The sequence below is a fragment of the Numida meleagris genome, chromosome 24 (genome assembly GCF_002078875.1).
Source record: "Numida meleagris isolate 19003 breed g44 Domestic line chromosome 24, NumMel1.0, whole genome shotgun sequence".
Taxonomy (NCBI): domain Eukaryota; kingdom Metazoa; phylum Chordata; class Aves; order Galliformes; family Numididae; genus Numida; species Numida meleagris.
Genome location: NC_034432.1, coordinates 2,075,390 through 2,088,080, shown reverse-complemented (window position 1 = coordinate 2,088,080; position 12,691 = coordinate 2,075,390). Strand labels below are relative to the sequence as shown.

At 61.0% G+C, this 12,691-nt stretch overlaps 3 protein-coding genes across 11 annotated transcripts in view; all 3 read left to right on the top strand.

The window, feature by feature from the left end:
• The window catches only part of S100A10 (S100 calcium binding protein A10), a 3,280-nt gene extending 1,389 nt beyond the window's left edge, over positions 1-1,891 (top strand). For 2 of the 5 annotated variants that reach the window (XM_021376424.1, XM_021376422.1), the window contains exons 3-4: positions 1,271-1,476; positions 1,688-1,891. In XM_021376424.1, coding sequence (XP_021232099.1) covers positions 1,345-1,476; positions 1,688-1,849 — 294 coding nt within the window. In that variant the 5' untranslated portion in view covers positions 1,271-1,344 and the 3' untranslated portion in view covers positions 1,850-1,891. Of the gene's footprint in view, positions 55-1,270; positions 1,477-1,687 lie in introns of those variants that run through there. The other 3 variants (XM_021376421.1, XM_021376419.1, XM_021376420.1) reach the window with 3 other exon arrangements.
• Positions 2,880-5,543, top strand: LOC110387810 (acyl-coenzyme A thioesterase THEM4-like). 2 transcript variants are annotated; one of them, XM_021376415.1, is made up of 6 exons: positions 2,880-3,208; positions 4,192-4,345; positions 4,510-4,684; positions 4,752-4,865; positions 5,056-5,213; positions 5,406-5,543. In XM_021376415.1, the coding sequence occupies exons 1-6, from the start codon at positions 3,140-3,142 to the stop codon at positions 5,450-5,452; spliced, it is 717 nt and encodes a 238-aa protein (XP_021232090.1). In that variant the 5' UTR covers positions 2,880-3,139; the 3' UTR covers positions 5,453-5,543. The 2 variants fall into 2 exon arrangements, with proteins under 2 accessions (XP_021232090.1, XP_021232091.1); XM_021376416.1 differs by having other exon boundaries at positions 2,883-3,208; positions 5,089-5,213.
• The window catches only part of RORC (RAR related orphan receptor C), a 9,738-nt gene continuing 3,650 nt past the window's right edge, over positions 6,604-12,691 (top strand). For 3 of the 4 annotated variants that reach the window (XM_021376392.1, XM_021376390.1, XM_021376389.1), the window contains exons 1-4: positions 6,605-6,708; positions 11,232-11,317; positions 11,415-11,556; positions 12,060-12,395. In XM_021376392.1, the coding sequence (XP_021232067.1) occupies positions 6,702-6,708; positions 11,232-11,317; positions 11,415-11,556; positions 12,060-12,395 (571 nt within the window). In that variant the 5' untranslated portion in view covers positions 6,605-6,701. Of the gene's footprint in view, positions 6,709-11,231; positions 11,318-11,414; positions 11,557-12,059; positions 12,396-12,691 lie in introns of all 4 variants that reach the window. The other variant, XM_021376391.1, reaches the window with a different exon arrangement.

Here is a 12,691-nt window from a genome sequence, read left to right as displayed (position 1 = left end):
GTGCCTATCCCGGGCGGTGCCACCGCCCCGCAGTGCCCCGATCTGCGCCGTGCGGTGAGTACCGACTCCCCTGGACCGATGGGATTCCCCTACCCGGCCCTACATCCCCCCCATTGGACACCCCCATAGGCCTCATTTGGGCCCCCCTCCATTGGAACCCTCCCCCCCCCAGGCATTGACCCACATTGGGGTGAGGACCCCCTCTTATAGAGGAGTCCCTCCCATCCCACCCCTTCCGTAGGAGTGACCCCACTCCATCATAACCCCCATCCGGGGGGGTCCCATCCTGCACCCCCTTTTAGAAGGGCCCGGGTCTTTCCCTCCCCCCACCCCCCATCACCCCATAAAGTTTGGGGTCGTCCCCCATGCCCTCCCCCTTCACTCCATAAACTTTGAGGGCTTCTCACGCCCCGTGCATCACCCCATAAAGTTTGCCTCCCCCCCCCCATTTGCTCTCCCATCACCCTATAAACGTTAGGATCCCCCCCGAGATGCTGCAGCTCTTTTTTGGGACGGAAGGGGGGGGAAGTCCAGTGCAAAGGGTGGGATTCCCCCACTTTTTCCCCCTTGCAGGCATGGAGGAGTGGTCCCCAAAACCAAACTGTGTCCCCCCCTCCCCAAAGCACCAAAGCTGAGCTGGGGGGGCAACCCAATGCCTCACCCCCAGGGTGGAGTCTCTGTTCCTGAAATGGGGTGGGGAAGGCGTAGGGGGGAGCAGCTTTGCGATGTGCCCCCCTCCTCACAGTTGTAGGGAATCCAGGGGGGGCCCCACCCTGGGAGGAGGCACCGTGACTCAGTGTGCCCAGGGCGGGGGGGTCCCGAGGGTGTCCCATAGGGAAGACCGGGGCGGGGCGAGGTGGGGGGGGGGAATCAGAGGAGGGACACCACTGCACGTCCCGCCCGCCACCGGCCCCGCCCCGCGGCCGTTGCCCGGAGCTGAGTCACCGCGACGGGACAGAGAGTGCGAGGCGGGTGCTGCGCTCCACACACCCCACTGTGCCGCACTGCGCCCCACACACCCCACAGAGACCCTCCAGAGCCCCTCCAGAACCCCACACACCCCATAGAGACCTCCAGAGCTCTTCTAGCCCCATAGACCCCACTAAACCATGCAGACCCCAATGAGCCCCAGAGACCCCACTGAGCCCTCCCAAGAGATCCTGCGGACCCCTCTGACCCCCCACAGACCCCACTGTGCACTTCCAACCCTGCAGACCCCACTGAATCCCTCTGACCCCATTGAGCCTCACAGACCTTCTGACTCCCGTAGGCCCTGCGGACCCCACTGAGACCCTCTGACCTGACAGGACCCCAGTAGCCCCCACAGACCCCACAGCCGCCGCCATGCCATCCCAGATGGAGCATGCCATGGAGACGCTGATGTTCACCTTCCACAAATACGCGGGTGACAAGAACCACCTGAGCAAGGAGGACCTGCGTGCGCTGATGGAGAAGGAGTTCCCCGGATTCCTGGAGGTGAGTGGTTGGACAGTGGGGTCACACCCACCCCACGGCCCTATAACCACTGGATTCCTTGAGGTGGTGGGGGACAGAGCAGGGTCACACCTACCCCATGGCCATATAACCTGGAGGTGTGTGGGGGGGGGGGAGGGGAGCACAGCAGGGTCACACCTACCCCATAGCCCTGTAATCACACTGTGAGATGCTGACCTGCTTCCGCCTCCAGAACCAGCGTGACCCTATGGCACTGGATAAGATCATGAAGGACCTGGACCAATGCCGGGACGGCAAAGTGGGCTTCCAGAGCTTCTTCTCGCTGGTGGCTGGACTGACCATTGCCTGCAATGACTACTTCGTGGTGCACATGAAGCAGAAGGGTCGGAAGTGAGAGTGGGCCCCACAGCCCCAATAAAGTGTTTTGTATGACTGCTGTGGCCTCTGCCTTGGAGTTGGTCCTCTCAGGTCCTCATCGCTGTGGGGTTCCCATCACTAAATCCACTTCACTGTGGGGTTCCTGGCCCCGTATTCCCATGCCCGTGGGGTCCCCATCACCCCATGTCCCCATCTCTGTGCTTCCATCGTTATGGGGTCCCTGTTCCCATGTCCCTGTGGTCCCCATCACCATGGGGTCCTCTCTTTCTTGTCCCTATCATTCTGGGGTCTCCATCTTTGTGTCCCAATCTCCACGTCCCTATCACTCTGGGGTCCCTGTCCCCATATCCTCATCACTGTGGGGTTCCCATCTCCACGTCCCCATCTCTGTGCCCCCATTGTCATGGGGTCATCATCTCCATGTCCCCACGTCCCTGTGGTCTCCATCTCTGTGTTTCTATCACCCTGAGGTGCCCATCTCCATGTCCCCATCTCTGTGCCCACATCACCTTGGGGTCTCCATGTTCCTGTCCTCATGGCGTCCCTGTCCCCATGTCCCTGAGGTCCCCATCTCTGTGTCCCCGTCAACACAGCGTCACCTGAGTACCCTATAGGGGCCCCTTGGGGGCAGTATGGAGCTGTATGAAGGCTGCGAGCCTCCATGAGGAACGTGTGCGGCCGTATAGGGCGGCATAGGCCAGTGCAGCGGCTTATAGGGAGCTATGGGGTTGTACAGGGGTCTGCAGCGTTCCGCAGGGGATGTGTAGGGTGGCACAGGGCGGTGTACAGGAATCCATCGGGGGCCCCGGGGGCAGTGTAGGGCTGAATGGGGACAGTGTGGGACTGAATGGAGGTCTGCGGTGTTTCACAGAGTTTGTCTGGTACTGTATGGGGCTGTATGGTGCTCTATAGGAGTTCTATGGGGCTCTGTAGGTCTCTATGGGTTCCTACGGGGTTGTGTGGGGCTCTATGGGGCTATGTGACACCCTACGCGCTCTATGGGGCGGGGCCGAACCCCGCGCTTACCGGAAGCGGCCTAGCGGAGGCCTCGCCCCCATCGCCGCCCCTGGGCGCGTCCCGCGCTGTGACGGTGTCGCGGGTCGCGGCGCAGCGCTGCGGTGGGGGCGGGGCGGGGGGCGCAGCGGCGCGCGGCGATCTCTGACCTCGGGGGCCAGGCGCGTCGTAGTGACGTCATCGCGGCGCGACTGCGGCGAGGACCGGGGTCACGCGGGGGTGTGGTGACGTCAGCGCCGGAGTGACGTCGTAGCGGGGGAGTTGCGTCATCGCTGTGACGTCACCTTGCGCCATGTGGCGGAGCTGCAGGGCGGGGGCGCGTGCGGTGGCGGCCCACGGGTGGGGCCGGGTCCCCCCCATGGTGAGTGCGGGGCAGGGAGACATCAGCGGGATGTGGGGACATCGTAGGGACTTGGGGATATGGAGACGTGGGGACATAGGGACGTGGGGATATGGGGATGTGGGGGCGTGGGGATGTGGGGATATGGGGACATGGGGACATGGGGATATGGGGACATCATAGGGACATGGGGACATGGGATGGTGGCATCAGGCAGTAGCATGGGGACATCAGGTGGGCAAATGGGGACACGGAGCGGTGACATGGGGACATTGGGTGAGGGCATGGGGACATTGAGCAGTGACACAGGGACATGGGGACATGGGGTAGGGACTCAAGGACATCAAGCAGAAACATGGGGACCCAGGGACATGGGGTGGTGCTATTGGGTAGTGGCACAGGGGCATGGGGCAATGACACAGGGACATGGGGCGGGGACATGAGGACATCAGGCAGCGACACAGAGACGCCAGGCAGTGACATGGGGACACTGGGTGGTGACATGGGGATATTGCTTGGTGACATGAGGACACTGACTGATGACACAGGGACAAGGGAAGGTGACACAGGGACATGGGGCGGTGACATGGGAATAGGGGGTGGTGTCATGGGGACGTGGGGTGGGGACACAAGGACATAGGGCACTCCAGGGCGGTGACAGGCCCAGGCACGATCTGGGTGTTGTGACATATGGGGGTGACATGGCATAAATGTCCCAGCCCTGGGGACCTGGTGACACAGCGGGGCCACTGATGGCTAGTGGGGGTATGAGGAGGCAGGAGGGGCAGAGAGGGATGGGAGGTATTGGGGCTGGTGATCCAGACCCAAATGTCCCTGATGGTGACAATGTCCCACAGCTGTGCCACCAAACCTGTGGTGTCCCACCACTGCCCCTGCCCCCACACCACATGGTGCCACCTCAGCCCCACATCCTAGTGCCATGACCCAACTGTGTCCCCGTCGCCCCGCTGACCCCATCCCCATTCCTGTGTGTGTCCCTGCAGGTGCTGTGCTCGGTGTCCCCGCAGGATTTGGCTGTCCCCAATGCAGGGTGGAGCACGGCCATGCGTGAGCAGTACCAGTGCCTGTTGCGCCGTGCTGCCGACGGCTCCTGGCGCCGCATCCCCTCCTACCGCCGTGGCCTCGACTACCTCCCAGGTGACAACTGGCACCCTGTCCATGAATGTCACTCGTGCTGTGTCACCCGCGCTGTGTCAACACTGTGTCACTGATACAGTGGCACTGACACTGTGTCACCAATGCAGTGTCACCCACACTGTATTACCCACACTGTGTCACCCACACCATGTCCCTGTTGGCAGAGGTGTTGCAGATGGCAGTGGGGACGGGGACGGGGTTGGGGATGGGACCCCGGCTGTTCTTGCGCAACGTGGATGTGGAGGGCGCTGGCTTTGAGTATGCCATCTTCCTGCACACCTCCGGCCACCGCACTCAGTGCCTCTGCCAGCTGGGACCATACCTGGAGGGCCACCACGGGTAGGAGACACTACATCCCTGTCCCTGTCCTCGTTCCTGTCTCCGTGCACTTACTGTGTCCCCACAGCTTTGCGCATGGTGGTGCCATTGCCGCCCTCATTGACACCACGGTGGGGACGTGTGCACTGGGGGTGGCCAAGATGTCTGTGATGACGGCCAAGCTGAGCATCAACTACCTGGCGTGAGTGTCAGCGCATGGGGACATTGCTGCATAGTGTTCCCACACTGCACGGGGCACTGCATCTTTGTCCCCTGGCCCTGTCCTCATTCCTATTCCTGTCCCCATCCCTGTTCTTGTCCACATTCCCATCTGCCCTTACTTGTCCTTACCCCACTCCTCTTTCTGTCCCTGTCCCCATCTCTGTCCCCAGCCCCACACGTTTGTCCCCTCCTTGTCCCCTCAGCCCGGTGCCAGTGGGCGCTGTGGTGGTGGCTGACAGCCGCATGGAGCGGCACGAGGGACGCAAGATCTTCCTGTCCTGCCGCGTGCGTGACACCAAACAGGACACGCTGTATGCTGAAGCCACCGGTGAGGACATGTGACACTGCGGGGATGGGGGTGGGGACACCGAGATCATCCCACAGAGCTGTGCTTCTGGGTGACACGGGGGCTCCCCACAGTGCGTGGTACTTGGCAGAGGGCACTGTGACCCTGCTGTCACATTGTCACACACCATCACATCGTCACACGGTGTCACTGTCACTCCTCTTTCTCTTCCAGCACTCTTCATCCAGGACACCAAGCCCCCCCCAGCCGCCTGTCCCTAGCAGCACAGTGACACTGTAACACTGGAGGGGGTGGCAGCGGGATGTCCCTGTGTCACCCTCTGGCTGGGATCAGAGCATGGCACTGCAGTGACATCTGTGTCCCGTTGTCTTTTTTTGGAGTTCGGCTGTGTCTGAGGGTCGTGTCCCCATGGGGTCCGTCCCTGACCCTGTCCCCATCCCCATTCCCATCCCCATCCCTGTTCCCATTCCCATCTTTGTCCCTTCTCCCTGACCCCATTCCTACTGCTCTTTCTGTCTCTGTCCAATCTCTGGCCCCAGCCCCAGCCCCAGCCCCGTCCCCACGTGCTGCATGGCAGGAAGGGATGCGGTGGGTGGAGTCCGAGCGCGTGGGCGGGGCTAAGGAAACTGGGCGGAGTTTGGGGAAGGGCTGTTGCTGAATGGGTGGGACAGGACGAGTGGGCGGGGCCATTGGGGGAGGTGGGGTCGCCCCTCCCTCCCCTCCCCCCGAATCTGGCCAGGTCCTGGGGACATGAGGATGTGAGGACACAGGGATATGGGGACATGGGGATACAGAGGGGACAAGAGGGCAAGGGGACACAGCCACAACCACACTGCACTCAGGCACGCCAAAGACTGTGCCCCACCACCCCCCCGCCCATTATGGTCCCTGGGGGACCCCACATCTGACCCTATTGCTCACTCATGGCTGTACCTCATGGCTGACCCCATGGTTGCCCCATTACTGACCCCATGGCCTCATGGCTGCCCTATAGCTGACCCCATGGCTGACCCAACTGCCAGCCCTGTACCTGACCCTATGGCTTGCCCCACTGCCGGCCCTAAAGCTGCCCCACAGGCACTGGGGAGACTGGGGATCCCATTGGTACTCCCACTCCTGCACACTGGGGGACCGCAGAGCCCACATGTAGGGGTCCAACCTCCCCTCTACTGCCACAACCCCCTGGATCCCATCCCCCCGCATAGCTCTGCACCTCACACCTTGGTGGCCCCTCACTTCCAAGGGCTGCAGCCCCCACCCCACGACACTATGGAGTTGGCAGGGGGACACCGTGGGGTCAGTGGGGTTACACAGAGGGGGGGGTCACTCCACATCCCCCCTGGCTCTGTGCCTCAGTTCCCCCACCACACACACACGTCGCCGTGGAAAGTCGGAAATTTCCAGTGCGTGGGGCCGGGGGGGGCAGGATGCCGGGGGGGGGGGCAGGATGCTGGGGGGGCCCCGCGCCCTTATAACGCCCGGCCGCGCCACCGCGCCCCACACACCACCATGCGAGGTACGGGGCGTGCGTGCAAGGGGAGGGGGTGTGCAAGGGGTGGGGGTGTGTGGAAGGGGCTGTGGGCGTGCAAGGGGCCTGCTAAGTGGGGGGAGCGGGAGTACAAATGGGTCAGGGTGGGGCACATGGCTGGTGGGAGCATGCATTGGGGTGGGCAGGAGTGTGCAAGGGATGTGTGAGTGTATGTGCAAGTGTGCATTGGTGTAAGTAGGGGGTGCATGCAGTCCTGCAGAGGTGAGGGTGAGTGTGCAAGGTGCGGCTGCTGCAGGTGTGCATGATGTGAGTCTGCAACATGTGGGGAGTGCATCTGTCTGTGCAAGTGTGGGAGCATGCAAGGATTTGTGCAAATGTGCAAGCAGTGGGTGCTGGTGAGCACAGAGGTGGGTACGTGAATTCCTGCAGAAACAAGGATGAGTGTGCAAAGTGCATCTGCTGCATGTGTGCACAGTGTGAGTGTGTAACATGGGGAGAGCATCTGCGTGCGGGAGCGTGCAAGGGTTTATGCAAGTGTGCAAGCAGTGGTGGATCAGGAGAGTGGAGATGTGTGAACGCAAGGATACAGGAGTGAGGATGATTGTGTAAAATGTGGCTGATGTGCGTCTGCACAGTGTGAGTGTTCAACATGTGTGTCTCTGCAAGTGTGGGAGCAGGCGGGTGTGTTTGTAAGTGTGCAAGCAGTGGGTGCTGCTGAGTGTAGAGGTGTGTGCATGCATTCCTGCAGGAGTGAGGGTGAGTGTGCAATGTGTGGCTGCTGTGCATGTGCACAGAGTGAGTGTGCAATATGTGGGGTGTGTGCATGTTTGTGCAAGTGTAGGAGCGTGCAGAGGGTGAGTGCATGTGCAAGTGTGCAAGCAGTGGGTGCTGGTGAGTGCCAAATTCTGCAGTCCTGTGGGAGTGAGGGTGAGTGTGCACTGTGCGGCTGCTGCATGTGTGCACAGTGAGCATGCAACATGTGGAGTGTGTGTGCAAGTGTGGGAGTGTGCAAGAGGCTGTTCAAATGTGAATGCAGTGTGTGCAGGTGAGCACAGAGCTCCTGCGGCTCTGGGTGTGCAAGGCATGTGGCATGGTGTGCTCTGTGCAGTGTGCTCAAATGCACAGCGCATTGCGTGGTCTTGCACAAGCATGTGCAAGGGTGGTGTTGCACCATGTCCCTGCTCCCCTGGCCCTCCCCGCCCCCAGCGGTGCCCCTGTGCAGCTCTGGGGCCCTCAGATGTGGTCGGGGCCAGCGCAGGTGACGGGGACAGGGACATGCAGGTGGCACCGTGCAACAGCCGCTGCCTGTGTCACTGTCACTGTGTCACCGTCACCAGCATTCAAGTGCCCTTGTCCCCATGCCCCTATGTCCCCACCAATGTCCCTGTGTCTCCATGTCCCCACTAATGTCTGCATACCCTCCTGTCCCTATGTCCCCGTGTCCCCATGTCCCATTGATGTCCCCTGTCCCCACTAATGTCCCCACATCCCCATATCCCCATCCCCACTAATGTCTCCATATCCCCCTGTCCCCATATCCCCCTGTCTCCTTGTCCCCGTGTCCCTGTATGCCCCTTTCCCCACTAATGTCCCCGTGTCCATATTGATATCCCCGTGTCCTCATATCCCCCTGTCCCTTTGTCCCCACTAATGTCCCCATGTCCACATATCCTCCTGTCCCCATGTCCCTGTTGCTGTCCCCATGTCCCCAGGGGTGGCCCAGTGCTGGGGTTCCCGCACCGCAGCCACCCCCGCACCATGTCCCAGAGAGCACCCCACTGTCAGCGCTGAGTCAGCGGTGGTGGTGACGGTGCCACCACAGTGGGGACACTGCAGTCCCATGAGTGACATCGTGGGAACAAGGGGTCCCGCCACTTCCTCACTGCATCATGGCATGTTGGGGCGTGTCATCCCATGTCATGACGTGTTATCCTGTGTCCTGACGTGCTGTCCCGTTTCATGTTGTCCTGTGTTTTTCCATGTCATGACATGTTGCCACACGTTCTGACATGTTGCCCTATGTCCTGACGTGTTATCCCGTGTCCCATGTAATGACATGTTGTTCTGTGTCATGGCATATTGTCCCTTGTCCTGACACATTGTCCCATGTCGTGGTGCCTTGTCCCACGTCTTGACATGTTGTCCCATGTCCTGAAGTGCTGTCTCGTCTCATGGCATGTTATGTCATGTCATATATCAAGCCATGTTCTGCTGTGATGTGTGGGGCTGTGTCATGGTGCCGGGGGCTCCAGTGTTGCTCCAGTGTAAGGTCAGTGAGTGTCTGTGGGACACTTGAGGTCCCTATGGGGCTTGTGTGAGCTATGGGGCTCCCTACAGGGCTGAGCAGATTCTATGGGGTTCCCATGGGACTGTAGGATGCTATTGGGTCCATATGAGTGCTATGGGGTCCCTATAGGGCTGTGTGGTTCTTTTGGGCTCCTTTAGGACTGTGGGGTGCAGTTGAGTCCCCACGGGACTGATGGGTGCTATGGGGTCCCTGTAGGGCTGAGTGGATTCTGTTGGGTTCCCCATGGGGCTGTGGGGTGCTGTGGGATCCCTATAGGGCAGTGGGGTGTTGTGGGATCCCTATGGGGCCAATAGGGGCTGTCGGGTCCCCATGGCACTGCCGTGGGAGCGCTGGTGCTGTCTGTGGGGTGAGACCTCACCGACCTCTCACTGCTGCTTCCCGGCAGGAGTGGCCCCAGAATGGCCCCGAAATGCAGCGGCGCTTCCTGGCAGTGGCGGCGCGTTGAGTAATGCAGGGCTGAGTCAAATGCCGCATTCCCATCGCCTTGAAGTGCGCGCACGCGTGTGTGTGCAAGAGTGCACAAGGACACGCGTGTGCATGCACCAGTGTGGGCAAATGCATGCAAGCGTGCACAACCCCGTGCAAGGGCAGGAGGTGTGAGCTTGCACAAGTGTGCACAACTTTGTGCAAACACTGGTGGGTGTGCACAGCCCTCTGCAAGTATGCACGAGCGTGTGCAAGGCACCCAGTGACACTCTGATGGCCCCAGGGGACAGGAGCTGTCCCCCATCCCTGTGTCCTCTGTCCCCGAAGACGTCCCCATCCCCAGTGTCCCCATCCCCTGTGAGTTTAGTGTCCCCCATGTTCAGTGTCCCCACCCTAGTGTCCCCCATCCCTCTGTCCTCATCCCTCAGTGTCCCCAACCCAAATGTTGTCCCCCTCTCCATTGCCCCCACCTCACTACCCTCACCCCGTTCTTCCTTCCGTAGTGTCCCCCTCCCCATTATTCCCTCCCCATTGCCCCCTCCCCACTGTCCCCTCTCTGGTGTCCTCCTCCTCATGGCCCCCACCTCACTGTCCCCACCCGGCCCCCCACCCGCTGGCTGTCCCCTCCCTGTGCCGGTCCCTTCCTGCCCCCCCTGGGGCTGTGTCCCAGTTGTGGCTTTGCTGCCGTTCACTGTGGTTTTGGCACTGCCGTCACCGCGCCCCCTGGACCCCAGTGCCCTGTGGGGCCCTATGGGGACATGGGGATGTGGGGACACTGACCCCGCTGGGGTAGGGGGCACGGGGCGGGGATGTGAAGCCCTCGGGAGCTTTTGGGGCCACAGGAGCACAGGAGCTGTAGGTAACGGTGACACGTGAGCCCGGGGGCGACACGTGAGGCAGTGTGGGGACACGTGAGCACACGAGTGAATGTGAACCTATAGGGACCATGAGAGCCTATAGGGACTGCATGACCTTATAGGGACTAGGCAGCCCCATAGGGACTGCATGAGCCTATAAGGACCATGGGGTTCTATAAGGGACCATGGAATCCTATAGGGACTGTGGGAGCTCATATAGGAACCGTGCGAACCTATAGGGACAGTGTGAACCTATGGGGACCATGGAAGCCTGTAACAGACCATGTATGACCCTATAAGGGACTATGGGATCCTGTGGGGATGGTGGGCGCTCATATAAGGACTGTGTGAGCCTATAGGGACCGTGGAAACCTATAGGGGCTGTGTGAGCCTATAGGGACTGTGTGTTCCTACGGGGACCATGGGGATCATGCAAGCCTATGGGGACCATACGATCCTATAAGGGACTGTGTGAGCCTATGGGAATTGTGAGAGGCTATAGGAGTTGTGCGATCCTCTAGGGACCATGGAGCTCATATAGGGATCATGCAAACTTACAGAGACTGTGTGAGCCTACAGGGACTTGGCAAGCTTGTCTGGGCAGCAGGTGGGCCCATAGGTGACACGTGAGGTCCTGTGGTGACACGTGGGACACGTGACGTCCCGCAGTCCATGTGACATCGTGGGTGCCACGTGTGGTCCGTGCAGTCCCCACAGGTGACGTGTGAGGGGACACAGGAACTGGGAGGATTACATGTGAGCTGTGGGGACACGTGAGGTCATAGGGGACATGGGATCCTCTAAGGACCCCGTGAGATTCCATAGGGGCACTGTGAGCCCATAGGGGCTGTGAGATCCCATAGGGACATTTTGGGGCCATGAGACTATACAGGGACCCTGTGTGCCCATAGGGGCTGGGGGATTCCATAGGACTGACCCCCACGCTCCCCCTCCTGCAGCCCACATTGAGGCGATCCCCTGCAAGATCTGTGGGGACAAATCCTCGGGGATCCATTACGGCGTCATCACCTGTGAGGGCTGCAAGGTGAGCACTGGGGGGAAGAAGTGTGGGAGGGAGGAGTTTGGATTTGGGGTTGGGGGGGTCTCAGGTGGGTGACCCCCCCTACTCCCCCTCCTTGTAGGGTTTTTTCCGGCGCAGCCAACAAAGCAGCCTGAGTTACGCCTGCAGCCGCCAGCAGAACTGCCCCATTGACCGCGCCAGCCGCAACCGCTGCCAGCACTGCCGCCTGCAGAAGTGCCTGCGCCTCGGCATGTCCCGTGACGGTTCGTGCCCCCCCTATGTCACCTCATAGCAGCAGTGCCCCCCCTGTACCACTGGGATCATCCCCTCCATCTCCCAATGCAGGGTGCATACCTGAAGCATCAGTGGGCATATCCCCTCTTATCAGTGGGTGCATCCCTCATTCACGAGTACATCCCCTTGCCCACATCACTGGGTGCCCCCCCATATCAGTGGGTATACCTCCGCTCCTTACTGGCTGCACCTCTCATCTCCAGGTTCCACCTCCCCATCTGTAGGTGCACTCCCATATTACTGGGTGCCCCTCAATACCATTGCATGCAGTATTCATGGGCACCCCCACAGTAACACCGGGTGCCCCCCATTACTGAGTGCCCCCCCCCATCTCTGGGTGCCCCATGGCCCCTTTGTGGACACCCGGTGATGCTCAGCCTGAAAGCCACACGTGTGTCCTGAAGTGGGAACACACACACACCCACACACATGCATGAACACAGCTGAACACGCGTGTGTGCCTGCCCTGCAGCCGTCAAGTTTGGCCGCATGTCCAAGAAGCAGCGGGACCGGCTGCATGCAGAAGTGCAGCAGCAACTGGAGCAGCAGCAACGGGACCGGGACCGGGACCGAGACTGCGATCAGGAGCGGGAGCGGGCGGCCCAAGGCACCCCCAGCTTCACCACGGGGCTGCCGGGCTGCCGGGGCCACCCACTGCCCCCCAGCACCCCGGGGTGCCCCAGTGTCACAACAGAGGGCGAGAGGAAGGAGATGGCCATGTGGGACAGGGATGGAGATGGGGGCGGTCCTGGTGTGTGCCCCCCCCCCGGGGTTGGGAGCATCCTGGAGTCACCCACATTGGAGATTGGTGAGTGGTGGGGACACAGGGCTGCGAGTGTCAGCGGGGGGTGCTCGGAGGTCAGGGGACCTCACCATGTCACCCATGGGGGCTCAGTGGTTTGGGGACCTACCTCTATCACCTGCGGGTGCTCAGTGGGTTCAGGACCAGGCTCCATCACCCCTGGGTGCTCAGTGGCAATGGTACCCATGGATGCCACATCCTGGTAGGATCTGGCTCTGTCACCTATGGGTACTCAGCAGCAATGCTGAGCAACAGGCTTGGGGCAGAGTGGCTGGAAAGTTGTATGGAGGAAACGGACCTAG